Source organism: Cydia splendana, chromosome 19, assembly GCF_910591565.1.
Source record: "Cydia splendana chromosome 19, ilCydSple1.2, whole genome shotgun sequence".
NCBI lineage: Eukaryota > Metazoa > Arthropoda > Insecta > Lepidoptera > Tortricidae > Cydia > Cydia splendana.
This window is the reverse complement of record NC_085978.1, coordinates 357,337-373,406: the sequence shown is the minus strand read 5'-3', so window position 1 is coordinate 373,406 and position 16,070 is coordinate 357,337. Positions and strand designations below refer to the sequence as shown.

The 16,070-nt window shown below is 37.0% G+C and overlaps 1 protein-coding gene across 1 annotated transcript in view; it reads left to right on the top strand.

Annotated features, from left to right (window-relative positions):
* Nucleotides 1-11,118: 11,118 nt before the first annotated feature.
* Nucleotides 11,119-16,070, top strand: part of LOC134799929 (nose resistant to fluoxetine protein 6-like) — a 64,167-nt gene continuing 59,215 nt past the window's right edge. Inside the window, exon 1 of the mRNA XM_063772367.1 lies at nucleotides 11,119-11,257. Within this exon, the coding sequence (XP_063628437.1) occupies nucleotides 11,164-11,257 (94 nt within the window). The 5' untranslated portion in view covers nucleotides 11,119-11,163. The remainder of the gene's footprint in view (nucleotides 11,258-16,070) is intronic.

Sequence of the window (16,070 nt, the reverse complement as noted above, 5' to 3'; positions counted from 1 at the left end):
AAAATGTCAAATAAAGATATAGGTACCTACGGTAACATATGTAATAACTTAATTCATAAAGTCTGCAAAACTGTAGAAAGTGTGCTCTACAAGCCATCGTTTAAGCCTAAATTTAAAGCTGGTCAGTGACGGCGCATCTGTGACGTGTGGTGGCAGACGGTTGTAAACGGCTGGTCCCATTACATGGGTGAGTTTTGCGGATTTTGCCAATCTACGCTTCACGCCCACGAGTTTTCGGGCGTTTCGCAGGTTTCGTCCATGAATATCGGATCCACTCGAGTACTCGTCAAGGTGACATCGCACGTATGTAGCTACTTGGAAAATCACAATGGAGGGCAGAGTGAGTATCCCAAGGTCCTTAAAGTGAGGTCTCGCAGAGTTACTCTGACTCACTTGCACAATCGCTCGGACGGCTCTCTTTTGCATGCGAAAGACACGCTCCCATTCGGCAGCGCGGCACCACAGCTCTGCGCCGTATTGTAGGAGTGAGTGTACAGTGGCAAAGTAACAAGACCGCACCACCCTCCTGGGCACCACTCTCGCCAGACGTCGCAGGGCAAAGCAGGCACTTGCTAGCTTGTTACACACTTTGCGATTCCCACTGCAGTCCTCTGTCGAGCCCAAAACCCAGGAAGGTGGTATTCTGCACTTGACCCACTTGGACACCATCCACAAACACTCCAAGGTTTCTTGGGCCTCTACCCCCGAGATAGAAGTGGAGAAAGTGGGTTTTATTAAGGTTTAGTACCAAGCCATTGCATTAATCTTCAATTCTGACTTCTAATTTTGATGAAGATTAATTACATAGTTGTAAGTATTAAGAACCTAATTGTAAAGTAATTTATTTAATGTGTTTTTGTAAACTGTATACAACTAGTGGCTATGTGAGCTGTAGACCTCGCGAGCATAACTTTAAACTAAATAAATGTATGGCTTCACGATTTCGAACAAAAACCAAAAACTGCATCGACATAAAAATTATATTGAATCGTCGAACCTGCTCACAAATTTTTACGAGAATCGGTTGAAATTTGCGACCTGTACCTAGAGAAGAATATCCGGACATACGAAAGCATTTTTGCTCGAGCCCAAACAGAGATCTTCGCTAATGCTCGGTCAATTACATGCAAGTAGAGCTGTAGCTAAGTTTTTTACCTATAGTTCTTGCATTTTACGAAGACGTTGACAGTAACTCTTTTATATCCGCTCACTATGGTGAAATGTAGGAATTAAAATAATTGTAAGCTTTATCACTTCATGTATTAATTTTTTTCATGTACTTAATTTATATTATTAATTATATGCCAAATATTCCAGGGAACATACATACATAAATTATGTCACACGAAATTTAAGATTTTAAGCAATTGTTACATTGAAGTAACCAGGTTGCTTACAACTATTTAAAAGTTAGCTTTTTAAAGTTAAATAATAAATATACACTTTAGGATTCAGTCTATTACAATAACAATTGTGTATTGTTGTTTATTTAAAACTATTATATTATATATAATGCTTGTTCATCTAATGATATTATTTTATAGTATTAAAAGTCATTAAGAGGATAGTAGACAACTCTTATTTGGGCCGATTTTTATTCTGTTGTCCATTTTTTCGTCAGATTTCTAATTTGGTGGATATATAGTTCCCTATTCTGTGCAATCTCACAGTATGTCCTAAAAATCTTCCTCTGAGTTAGGAAAACGTATGGAACAGTGCACAGTCGCCATCAGATATATCGGAGCGGCCAAGGTGTTTACAAATATCTGAACAAACCCTCTATTGTTGAGACGTTAAGTGCACGTTCAGATATTTTTGACCACCTTTGCCGCTCCGATATATCTGATGGGGACTACATTCGTAACACAACGGAAAATTACATAAGTATTAGATATTTTTCGGGACATGTTGTGATTTCGTATTTATTCCACCCAAAATGAGGAGCTCCTCCCATCACACCAGCCTTTTATCCAAATCTAACGAAAATAAATTGCCAAAAAATTTAAATCGGCCATTTTCGTTTTAAGGTCTACTTTTCTCTTGTTTACCTTTTAATTTAAGCATTAATTCTCATTTGAATTGTTATTGGATCTGGGCAAAGGAAAACTATTTGGCGCGCCATTTTAAATTTAATGTTGACTAACATGATTGTGATTGTTCATTGTAAATAGATAGTTGCTCAATAGAAAATTATTCCATTTGGGCGTAAATATAGGACTGTTTAGAATAGATTGTGGCACAAGGGAGCAAATTACATATTTACGGCGAGGGCGTACGTTGAATACTGGGTGTAGTGAGGGATTCTAGTGTTAACGCCCAAGGTGGAAATAATTTTGCATAAGTACTGCTTTTCACATCACCTATAAGGAAATTATTATGTTTCATAATATAATTTAAGCAAATAGTAGATTGTACAACAAGGGCATAAAGTGACCCATTCTTACCAGAGGCATTTTTTTGGTCTGAGCGAAGCGAAGACCAAAATAGTAGACGAGGGTAAAAATGGACATTTATGCCCTTGTTGTACACTCTGCTTTTCACTTCGATTGCGAGGAAATTATATTTTTCACGGCAATTTACACCACGAAATTGTCGTAAAGCGAAAGAACATAATACATAACCAATTCCCGCCAACTAACTTTTTAATTTTTTTTTAATTTTCAACTTGTGATCAGAGTTTCAGACGCTTGGGTTTCTGCCAAGTCAAACATTTCGGAGCATTTTTGGACGATAATCGACTCCTATTTTATGTGATTTACTCAATTTAATGACAGAAAATACGGATTTCTAATAAATTGTAGCAAAAATAAAATAATATAACAAGTTTTGTCATCTACACAATTTTATTGGTCAGTAAAATTGTGCAATATGTTTTAACTGTTTGGCTGTTGAGACCGATTACCTTAGTCTTAGAAGAAAATTTTACTTTTATGCTCTAGAGCATAAAATGCGATTTTATGTCGTCTACGCACGACATAAAGGTGCACTTTTTGAGCATGAGAAGTGAAAAAAATAGCATGCAAAAAAATTGTGTCCTAGAACAGTAAAGTGGTCATTTGATCCCTCCTAGCAGGGAAGAAAAAGGCGTTTTTTGAATAGGTGATGTGAAAAGAATATTGTAGGTATCGGTTAAGCTCTGGTTTCCTAGGAAAGCGGTGCCGTCATATAGCGGCCGTAATACAGCGGTGAATGACGTCACTAGAACGTTGTCTATGTAAACAAAATGGCGCGGTTTCCTAGAGGGCGGTGATTGACACCGTAACGTCAAAAAGCGGTGCCGCCATTTGCATGACGGCCGTCTTCACGGTGTCGATAGTTCGTGAACGTTTTATTTGATAGCGGTGAAGACATTTTTATAATTATATTATAGGTATTGGGGTTTTTTTTGTCCCGGACCGATGTGCAAAATGAGTTCCAACTCCAATTGGAGCAGCGAGGACGAAGAAATAGAATGATAGTTCATCAACCAAGTAAATTATTAAAGCTAAATCGAGGTCGTCCTTTTCTCACGTTTCGTTTGACGTTGGTGGACGACGCTGTGTTATACGGCCGTGGAACTTTACACATGTGGTCACCGTAAAGACGAGCGTCGTTTTGCGTCCGTATATTACGGCCCCTATATGACGGCACCGATTTCCTAGGAAACCAGAGCTTAGAGTTGGATTAGTGTTAACAATATAACAATGTTTTCTAGTGTCAAGAAATACTGATTCCTAATGTAGAAAAGTGTCAACTAGTGTTGGAAAGTTTTAAGTAGTGTCGGAAAGTGACAACTAGTGTTAAATTGTTCCGGCTAATATAAATGCAAGGAAAAACACTAATGATCGTTCCTAACTTGAGAGCCATAACGTTGTGAGTCATTCAAGTGTTTGTTTAGCAATTGTCAATGTTATAAATAAATCACTCATTATTATGTAAAAGTATATTTGTGACGTCCCATGGGTAAAAGTACCTTATGGCGGTTGGCGTTTACGTTATTATTAACGCCGCTCCAATACTATTGCGGTGCTATGCGACGTAAGCGCCAGCCGCCATAAGGTACCTTTTCCCATGGAACGTCACATTTTGTGTATAGTTTGTAAGGGTTGATTTTGATGGTGGACCAAATATTATCGTTATTTTATTACCTGGACTTAGTATGTAAATAAAATTGACATACTACATACTTACTTGTCTATGTTCGGGGTTGATTCACAAAAAGGCATCATTATCACTAGCATTTTTTAGCACTTTTAAGTTTTACGTAGTTAATGATTTCGAGTTTGTAATCCGCTTACTGCCCGTGATACAATGTTTTTCATCATATTTGCGAGGAAATAAAAAATACATAAGGCAAAAAGTATGTAGCCAAGATACGCGAGCAGCGGCGCCACCTTCATACGCTGCAGCCGACCGGTCAATGACACCTTCTCGTAACTCATGAGGCCCTGGTACTAGCTCCTTCTTTCAGTTTTTAGACAGTTGAATTCCAGCTAAACTACGGCAAGCGAAAAGTTTCCTAAAAGCTGAAAAAGTTCTCGGATATTTGAGGAAAATTTCACAAAAAACAAAGGTAGTAACTTTCATTTTGGAAATGGAAAGTTTTAATTCCTCTACTCTATAAAGATATGAGAAGTCTCCAAAATTTATCCAAATTCAAAATTTCGCAGGTTTGGAAACTTTAGTAAGTAAGGCAAACCCAATTTGTCAGTAAATGAGAACTAAAAACCTATACTCATTCCTTTCTTTTGGGTGCTAGTACTACCGTGACAACGACAGTATGATTCTCTGTGTCTATGTTTGAAATGAAGCAACGATAAGTCAGAATTTCAGATTATTTGCCAAAATGTGCTTTAAAATGTCAATGTAAATGAGTCCTAATTCGCTTCGTATTACCACTGTACATGGCTTATTGCTCCGGTGCTCTTTATTGCCTTTGTATATCAATTAAAATAATTAATAAACTATTTTATATACATATTTGATTTTAGTTTACCTCCTGTCTGTTTAAAATATTCCAAGTGGAAATTACCCACTTTTAAAAACTTTCCTACAGCACATCAGTTCAGTAGCACAATTATGATCAATTAAATAATGAAGAAAACAATGACTACGGACAATAACTCATAAAAAAAGAAGTTTTCTCGTCGTTACCATAAAATCATTATCAAGTCTAATTTACTATATATATTTACCACTTAAAGGGAATTACTTCCTTGATCAAACAATACGCCGTTAAATTCAAGAGTACCTACATCTCTATAAATTAAGTTAGATAATTATGATCATATCTCAGAGAAACAGGTATTCTAATGTCTAATTAACTAAGATAATCAATAATTTTATTTACAATAGTCCTGCGCGTGCTGCTTCTGCGTGCGTCCCATGACACGTACAAGGGCAGCATCTGCTCGGTGTACTTCTTACATTTCAAGTGTCAAAAGGGTCTACGTGTCGGCTTCGGCTCCGCGCACGCCTCCCGAATGTCCGGAACACCATTTTTCCGTGATGGGAAAGACATAAAGTATGTATATGTGACGTTTCACGGGTAAAGGTACCTTATGACGGTTGGTGTTTACGACGCCGTCGCATTTGGAGCGCCGTTAATAATAGCGTAAGCGCCGACCGTCAGAAGGCATTTTTACCTGTGGAACGTCACATATTGCATTAATGGCCTCTCAGTTTTAATTTAACGTTACGTTATTTAATATTACGTTCGCTCATAAATATATATAAATAGCTATTAATAAAGCTAAAAGATTTAGCTTGTTTCTATGTTATTTCTAGTCGGGCGGGTTTCGACACCAGGAGGGCACTATGTCGATTACGTAACGGAGAGTCTATTGATCTAGGTCACTCGCTCTGTTCATACTGTTGTGATGTTGGTATACTGTGATGCACCGTCTTCACAGAAACATATATTATTATTGGAGAAACCGAATCAGATATAGCAATTTGTTATGGTACTTAAATAATAAAAACGGTGGTTGGTGTCTCTTTTTAAGTATACAAGATACCTGTGTCAAGAGACACCGCTCTTCCTTACTATTGCTAAGTAACAATAACAAAACAACAGTTAAAAGAAACAAAAATAAAACTAAAAATTAAAATTACATTTAAATTAACGTAACAGGAACCATCAATTAAATTTTGAGTAACAGAATATGGCTTTGAACTAGTCTTAAAACGACTTTGACGATTGTCTAGGTTATTGGCGCGCATCTCATACACTTCATTAATTCATTTCGCAGTCGCATGCACCAATCAGAGTGAGCGGTGTTTAATGTCGTATCAAAACCAGTTTTATAACACATTTTTAAATCTGAATCGGGCTCATGGCTGTGTGCAAATAGAATACAGGGTGGTTTCGCTAAAGGGATTATTACATCATTTACATCCTTTTTCATGACAGTTTCTGATGTGAGGGATAGGAAAGTATATGTGTCGCTATTCCTCTTATAGCAGCAAGATAGCAGAAAGAGATCCGGTGAAAGGATAGATCTAATAAAAACTGCACTGATTATATCTTACCATACTGTGAGAGGTGAATATGTTGGTTATACTGAACAACTTTTACTATGGGACCAACCCTGAAATTGAGAACGAAATCTGCTGTTTTGTACAGGATGGCCCAAAAATACGATGACGAAAAAATTACGCATATTTTTCTTACTTAGGTACAACAAAATGTCATTAACATTAAACATTAAAATTGAAACTACAATCATCTAACTGACGTAAAATGTCTTCTAAATATTTTCCTTTTATACACAAATACAAAAGTATGTTAAGAGCCAACGGGAGTGGTCATTTCTCCATACAAACGTACTCCTCGTTTTCCTCCGTGGTTTTTGAATAGGGTTTCTGCTTGAGAATTCTCGAGGCGAGCAATCTCGAGAAATTTGTCCTTCGTCGAGACGGGAAAAAAATTCTCAATGCCTCGAGAACTCGAGAAAAAAATCTCTTGTGATAAGTAACAAGAAACACGCGTAAATTGCATGATGTGTCTATAGTGTATTTCTTTAAGCAGTTAAATAAATGTAAACTATGTTTTTTGTTACATTTCCAGGTACCTACACATTTATTAGTTGACCAACCAAATAAAGAACTGCTTTAATCCATTTTACTTTTAAACTACTACCTTTACAATGTAAAGGTAGTAAAGTCATGTAAAGTTTACATGTCTAAATAATTTGTCTCGTATTAGGTTTATTACTATAAGGCGTTTTTTTAGCATTAGAAAAAAGGTCAACAATTTTGACGTGTCTTTTTGTTGAAAAACACTTTAAAAATTTTGTAACTGTGACGTATGAAAGCAAAATGATATAAATGATCGTATATGATTTACAATTCTTATATATTTGTCGTGACTAATTTTTTAAAAGTGTTTTTCATTAAAAATACACGCCAAGATCGCTTATTTTCTTTTTACACTAAAAAACGAATTATATGGCCATGTAATAACAAAATATTACAAAACTAAATTACTATTGATAAATCAAATCATCCTGATATATTCCTATTAGCAAAATAGCACAATGTATATAAGCAGCTTCGAGGTTACGTTGAGTACGTATTCATATTACTTAGAAAAACTTGAATATTCTTGCCTTATAAAATACCATATTGTGGTTTATTTACATTTTGTTAAATACCTAAAGAAATACACTATAGCATAATATCACATCGCCGGCGCGCAAGCCTGCACCTATACCCTATACCTAGTCTTTTTGTTGTTGAATTTTGATTATTAAGTGCAGTTTTTGGTAGCTATAAATTTGTCATTTGTTTGATCATTGATCTTACCTACGACTCCTATGAGTCTGATTTGTAATAAAGCAAAAAAATTAAAATAACATGGCGTTTTTTGAAACTTTTTAAAATTTCTCGAGATACTCGAGAAATCCTGGTCGAGAATTCCCGTGCCTCGAGAAATAAAAAAGGTCGAGAAACCAGAAACCCTATTTTTGAAGCTAGAGCAATGATTTTTTCAACACAGATTAATATTGTCAATATGTTTGTCGGACCGTTTTGCTTTTTTTGATATTTTTGTTTTTTAAGGCGCTAAAGCCCTTAAAAAATGGCCAAAATGGCCTAATTGACTATGCCGCAATGAGAGGCGTGGCATTCAAAACTGATATCAATTAGCCAAAAAAGCAAAACGGTCCGACACAGATAATTTCATAATCATTTAGATTTCCAAATTTCGTTACGATTGGTTAAGTTTTGGAGGAGGAAACAGAGGAGTACGAAACCTCGATTTTTGAGATTTTTACGCAGGATTTTTCGCCTTGTCCTTATCGCACTACTTTTAGGTGCCGCTTCCGTTAGCGAGACGGGTATATTTACCTAAAATATTTAAAACTCAGCTCCTGTACGTCTACCACCAGTTTTTACATTGACATAACGCTCACGTGTACGTAATTTACTTTCTGTACATCTCGCTTGCACTAATATGCGAGTACGAGCGAGATGCATAGAAAGTAAGTTACGTAAACGTGAGAGTATATGTCAGTGTCAAAACTGATGGTAGACGTACTGTTTCGTCTTAAAGTTTTCAACAATATCCACAGCAAAAAATCTTTGTCAATGTATTTTACACACGCTAATAAGATTTTTTTCACTTTTTGGCGAGCTGCCATTGCACGGATAACAAGATTACAAGACACCAAAGCATAATATTTAGGCACGCTAGTAGGAGGAGGGGTTTCTTACCTTCTTAAGTAATAGCCTAATACTCGTAGGCCAAGAAAATAAAATTAGCATTATTAACAAACAGACTTACGATAACAAATAAACATAGTTTTAATTCGCCTTAAGCTATGGCAATAATCGGCCAATAATGAAAAAAAATATCATACGTTAACGTAGGGTAGACCGAGGTGTATTAGATCACAGGGCGAATCGAATCAGACTAAATATTGCTAGAGGAAAATTGCTAAAAAAAGATGACGTCTTAACTCCTTTCCATTTGTTTTTTTTTTGGTGCTACGGGTCAAATTGATTCAAATGGCCTAAAGATTAATCGTGCCAAATTTTCATACCATTAACACCATTTGCAGCTGATTCCCGAATTTCAGGCTGTACCGCTATCACTATATAAGTAAACAGGAAAAATACGAGTATGAGCAATGCCAAAAAGAACTTAAATGTAAAAAAGTAGGCCAAGTTCTCTTTAACCAGAGACAAATACGTATTAAGACTGTTAATCTTCGTTCAATAAATATCAATTATGTAAAAAACCTATGAAAGTGAGTTCATTCGGACCCAAGGGCGTCACCAGCTGATGGACTAGGGAGGTCAGTTGCTTGTATGTTTTTTTAGTTTTTAAGATAAATTCTATAATATGACTGTATGCTAATATTAAAAGTATTTATCTATGAGCCAATAGTTGCCTGATAATAAAGATTTTTTCATTTCATTTCATTTCATAGTCTCATTGACACGTTGAAATCTCCAAATGTTTTAAATCCACATTTTTATTTCTGTAAGACTTAGTATGAAGATTAACAGACTGTCTTTTAAACTTGTTTGCTTTTACGCAAGTGATTGTCGTGCCGGTAAATCAACTGAGATCCATGCCAAGTTCAAAAACATTATTCTTCAAGTTGTTTAAATGTTGACAAAGTTCAGATTAAGCACGCTTTATCTTAAAATAAATCCCAACAAAAACAAAATGTGAAATGAGAGCCAAGTTCAATATTAAGAATATGTATCGTTGTTGACTCGCCGAAAAAAGAATTGAGATCTATATGGGTGCAAAGTTCTGGGCTGTGTAGAAAATCCTTTAATTATAAAGGATTTCACTTGGCTAGTTTCTTGGCCGCGGCAAAATCTGCAGCGGCACCAACCATACAGTGCATACCAAATTTCATCTAAATCGGATAAGCCGTAAAAGCTTGAAGAGTTAACAGACATACATAGATAGAGTTACTTTCGCATTTATAATATTAGTATGGAATATGGATTAGTATCACAGATTCCACTTACATGTGTTAAAGTTGACTACTTACCTGTAAGTACTACCGGTATAATAACAATAAATTAACGATAATTTATTATAGAACATTAATTAACCATTTTATTACAGCAACCATAATAAATGATCTACCCTCTGCACTGTAGCCCGTGAGCCATCTTAGATGTTGCTTTATGTGGGGTTCTCTTTTGTAGAGAGCGAATCACCATCTGCCAGATATAATTGGAATATTTGGAATGTATACAGACATGCTTAGGCATGAAAGACTTATTTCCTTGCTCAGCTAAACTGTGGAATGAACGGCCGCGAGCAACGGAAAGCGATGGTCGCCTAGCGGTAAGAGCGTTCGATAATCCGGAGGTCGCGGTTTCGAACCCCGGCTCGTACCAATGAGTTTTTCAGTTTTCAGAACTTATGTACGAAATATCATTTGATGTTTACTAGTCGCCTTTCGGTGAAGGAAAAACATCGTGAAGAAACCGGACTAATCCCAATAATGTCTAGTTTACTCTCTGGTTTGGAAGGTCAGATGGCAGTCGCTTTCGTAAAATCTAGTGCCTACGCCAATCATCATTATCATTTATTCAATAACAATATTACATTGTGTTTGAAATCTTAACCCCTTACCGCATATGAAGCCATATATGGCGGATAAATATTTAACTCTATTGACAGCTATTAAAGTTCAAATTTCAACAAATATTTTTTATTATATGCAGTAAGGGGTTAAATTTAGGCACATGCATACAAAAGTATATTACAAAAGCAACATCATAGCCACCAATTAAAAATAATTAATAATACATCATCAAATAAAAATAAAAAGTCAAACAAATTAAAGTCCTTCCAAAAATTTAAGTCCTTAAAAAGTCAAACAAAGTAAATCCTTGGGATTAGTTGCCAAGCGGACCCCAGGCTCCCATGAGCCGCGGCAAAAGCTGGGACAACGCGAGGAAGAAGAAGAAGTACGACTTTACTACATTTATTACGGCAGGGTAACTTCCGCGAGGCACTCTCACTACAAACTATAGGTACTTCCCACCCTCGCCAGTGCAAACAGTGCACCCATGATGCAAAAAAAACTGAACCTTTGCATCATAACTTGATCACAAGTATATAACTTTATTACCTCAGGGTGTCTTCCGCAAGGTCGCACTCTCTTACCACCAGTGTTACTCGCGCTCCCACCCTCGCCAGTCGCCACCATGCCGCCGCGCGCCGTGCTCGTGTGCGCGCTGCTCGCGTGCCTGCTCGCGTGTGCGCGCGCCGACGCCGCGATCAGCGCCAGCGATCTCACCGGTGTGTGCTAGCTTTAACCACTGGCCAATTTTTTAATTTGAAAAGTGTTGAGTTTGTGGTGCATTGGAAGTTTGTTTTATCATTGTTTGGATTTTTTTTTATAATTTGGTAAAAGTGTGGAAAATTATGAGAGTATTTTTTTATATTTTCACGGGAGTACTTACACCTTTCTAAAATAAGGCTTGTTCAATAACTTAGGACCTACATGTTCACCTGTCAGAGTATGGTCAGTCTTTACAAAACCATCCTGTATATTTACATTTAGTTTATTTATTCTAACATACATATGTTTAATATCACCTACAATTTCAAAATTAAATACGTACTTATAACAATTAAATGATAATTAATATTTACTTTCATATTCATATCTTACATCAGCATAGTACATTAACAACTGCTCTTACGTGTAATGTAAGACATGATTATGTATTTATACAGATAGATGCTCTACATATTTTTTGCAGAATTGTAAATATATGAGTTTACAAATATTAAGAAATTGGCCAGTCTCATGAAGTATTGTTATATCATAAACATAGTGTGTAGGTTAATAAATTAGGTACCTATTGCTAAGAAAGAAATGTGATGCCATCACAATAATCATTAAAATTAGCGAAACATTAGGTAAGCAATAGGTAGAGCATTAAAGTTTAAATCAGTTTACAAAGTGCACTGGGTCCATTTCGTCCATTGCAATATGCATGTGCGTGCAAACCGTTGCTATACTTAATATACCAGCAACATATTAAAATTGTTGGCAGTTATATTGCCATTAAATTAATAATACACAATGATTATAGACATTATAAATATCATGATTAGCTTTCGACAAGCCCTAATGTGACCCGGGGTATTGTCCCCAAGACACTAACTGCTTTGCCCCGCTGAATGGATAGTTACTTATGTCGAATTTCCAACGAGATGTGATAAAATTATAAATGTGTGAGTGTATGGTATGGAGACTCAAGATCTGGCGTGATGTAAAATGAGAAGTAGTTAAAAAATACACTGGAAAGAACCTATTGAGATAAAGTTCCATGACTTCCATGACACCGCAGACAGTTTGGCGACGACGCAAAATAAACTGCAAAATTTGTAAATTAAGTTACCAGGTCTTTGACTTGTTGCTTTTTGATGAAGAAAAACATCGTGAGCCGTGAGGAAACCTGCCTGCATGTGCAAAGAAATTTAGGGAGTGTGAAGCGTCCGGTCCACATTACGGTACCTTAGTTTGGGGAAATATAACCCTAATTTCCGGATTCTGGGTTTGTACCTCACATGTCATTATTTACCATCTTGGTCCGACTGGTAGTCCGTGTTTTGTAAATGTGTTTGTTTGATTTGTGTGTCGCTACGCTGGAGCGTTGGTGTAAACGCATCCTTTGGGGACACGGTTAACTGACCATCCGTGGAACGTATTGCAATATGATAAGAACTATTAGTTTGTTTTTTTTTTTAATGTAATTTTGTCATTGTCAAGTTCTCTGCTACCCTTCATTCGTAATAAATGTGGGGAAAATCGAAGTTCGCAAATTGCGGGCATCTTTCTCTGTCACTCTAATTACGCCTTCATTGGAGTAAAACAGAAAGATCCCCGCAATATGCGAATTTCGGTTTTCACGGTAGAACCTCTGGAGTGTCGTTAGGGGAGAGCTTATGCGTAAAGGGCGAGATTTATCGTAAGGGCCTACCGTGAACATTCTAAAAATATAATTTTCCATATCTGATTCTCGGTCGCTCTTGCGTATTCGAATGATAAGAGACAGTGTTTGGATTTTCGATATCTGCGGCAAGACTTTTGAGAACTAAGTATAATAGTACGCCCATGTACGCTTTATCATATCTTATTAAACATTCACCGTGCCTACTGATGTGGTGTCGAAAAGTTTCCAAAATTGCGAAATTTCCACATAGAAAGATTGCGAAAACTTCTCATACGTGCTTCCTTAAATTCATATAATTTTTTGAGAAATTTCCGAGTTATTTTCCAACTTTTTACAAACTGTCAACTTGCGCATCTGTACTGAACCTACCTACTCTGTAGAAAGGCCCCAAATTCGCATTCACTTCAACAAAAATTTGGGTAGCAACTTCCATGGTATAATAATATACTCCGCCTGGTACTCTATTCCGAGATTCGCGTATGACCTAACTGACACGGGCCTACGTCATCATGCTGTTTACAGGTTCTCAAACTTTAAAATGTGGGAGAATTTTAACCCACGGTGAAAATTATTTTAACGGCATTAATTTTAAGTTATTCATGTAGAAACATAGTAAAATAAAACAAATCTAATGTATTAAATTAAACTTTATTTATCTATACAAGACAAACGTTTGAAAAACTAATTCACAGTTACACATTAATTACCAAGCTTACGACGTGAAAAGTTTGGAAAACACTGCGACTGCTGACACTGAGCGAGAAGGAAATAACAATTAACACGCGTTCGACAAGGATGACGGTCAGGGCATGAAGTTATCTAGATACGAATTGTCAAATGTGACAGCGCTATCCTGTGTTGCCAGTAATGTTAACAGAATTACCCGAACGTCTGAAATTTCTTTCGTGAATCGGAAGATATTGCTAACGAATAATTAAAAACTAGCAAAAAGCAGAGCTTTGTAAGGGCTCGCGGAGGTTTTCTACCTTAACGTACCGAACCGGTTGCTGTCCGGTACGCCTGTCTGTTACAGCTTTTACTTTGTCCTTTAAAAACGTGTCCAGACGACAAAATCAAATTGCCAATATCATCCACACGTAATATACAATTTCATAAGTGCATTACATCCTACACGGTCGCCCAGTACTTTTTGTAAGGAACCCAACTGGCTTTCCTACATAATGTTGGGTCAGCGAGCCAATGTTCTTGAATTTATTTTTGCGTCCACTCCACACAATTGATCGAAAAACTATCCCGTCTGGACACCTACCGGCGGTAATCACGCTGCTTCGCACATAAACTAACACACACAGTTCCACTAGGTACAGCCAGGGTCCAGCATCAGCTCTATCTTGGGTACTGCTCTTCCAAGTTCTCATTAAGACGTGTCAGATGACCAAAACAGCGTGTGCCTATGTTGCATCAAACCTGAGTTCCACTGGGTACAGCCAGGGTTTAGCATCAGCTCTATCTTGGGTACTAATCTCCTAAGTGCTCATCAAGACGAGTCGGATGGCCAAAACAGCGTGTGCCTATGTTGCAACAAACCTGAGTTCCACTAGGTACTGCCAGGGTTCAGCATGAGTTCTATCTTGGGTACTGTTCTCCCAAGTGCTCATCATGACGAGTCGGATGTCCAAAATAGCGTGTGTCTATGTTGCATCAAACCTTATCTTGGGTACTACTTTCTACTAAGTTCTCATCAAGACGAGTTGCATGACCAAAACAGCGTGTGCCTATGTTGTATAAAACCCGAGCTCCATTAGGCACTGTCAGGGTTCAGCATCAGCTATCTTGGGTACTGAAAGTACTGATCTACCCAGTGATCATCATGACGAGTCGGATATACAAAACAGCGTGTGTCTATGTATGTTGCATCAAACCCGAGCTCCACTAGATACTGCCAGGGTTCGGCATCGGCTCTATCTTGGGTACTACTCTCCTAAGTGCTCATCAAGATGAGTCGGATGACCAAACCATAATGTGCCTTTGTTACACCAAACCTGAGTTCCACTAGGTACTGCCAGGGTACTCGGTCATTTTGCTGAACTGCACGCCGACGTTTCGATTGGCGTGCAGTTCCCATACAAGTTGCAGTCGGGTTGTAGTCCGTCTGTATCGGCCCTAAGTCACTGAAGTTTGTATTAATTATGCTTATCTTTATTTATAATTTTAGCAGTTCCAAGCAATAGTAACACTAAAGGCGCCATTCATTAATTACGTAAGACAATTTTTGCCAGCTTTTGACCCCCTCCCTCCCCTATGTAAGAAATAATAAGAATAGGCTGACCCCGCCCAGCCACCAATATAATTTATTTTCAAAAAATATTTTTATGAATGTTTATTTGTGCCTGTACAAAGGTACTTGAGCTCGTTTAAGCTAACTCTGCACCGTGTTTGATAGCATAGAGTGTGGAAGTATTATTTTATAAATCATAATTCCATAGAAATTAAAAAAAATATCGCATCTTTGTGATCTTACTTAAGAACTATGAAAACCCCCTCCCACCCCCTTGTAAGAAAAAATAAGATATGTTCGACCCCCCTCCACCCCAAAATCGTCTTACGTAATAAATGAATGGCGCCAAAACTGTATCTCGAACTGAAAATACCCGATTTAAGTTTGCTAACACAACATGACTGATCATCACATCGTCAGCGTCACAAAACTTACGAGTAAATTGACCTCCGCAGTAAATATACAGCAAGATTGATTGTTCTAGTAGGTATTCACAAAAACTTAATTGCTAAAATGGGAATCAAACCAAGTGAAGCGAGGTGGGTTGAATCCAAAATTGTACCCACTTTGGTATTCATCGTTGTTAATGGCGTAAGCGCCATCGACATTATTGAACTTGAAAACACCACATAGGTATCGTATTGTCTGAATACTCTGAATACCCACAACACAAGTCTTCTTAATTTAAGTAGTCAATTTGTATAAGAATGTCCAATATTTATTAATTTATTACTAACGCCATCTGTTAGAGAAAGAAATAATTAACATTAGCACGAATGTTAATTCATCATTTTGCCAACAGATGGCGCTAGTAGTAATACAAAGTGTTATTAGTTTATTTTATTTTTTTAGGTTAAAAAATGATATTTTTATGTTTGATAACACATCTAGACATGAATTTAAATTA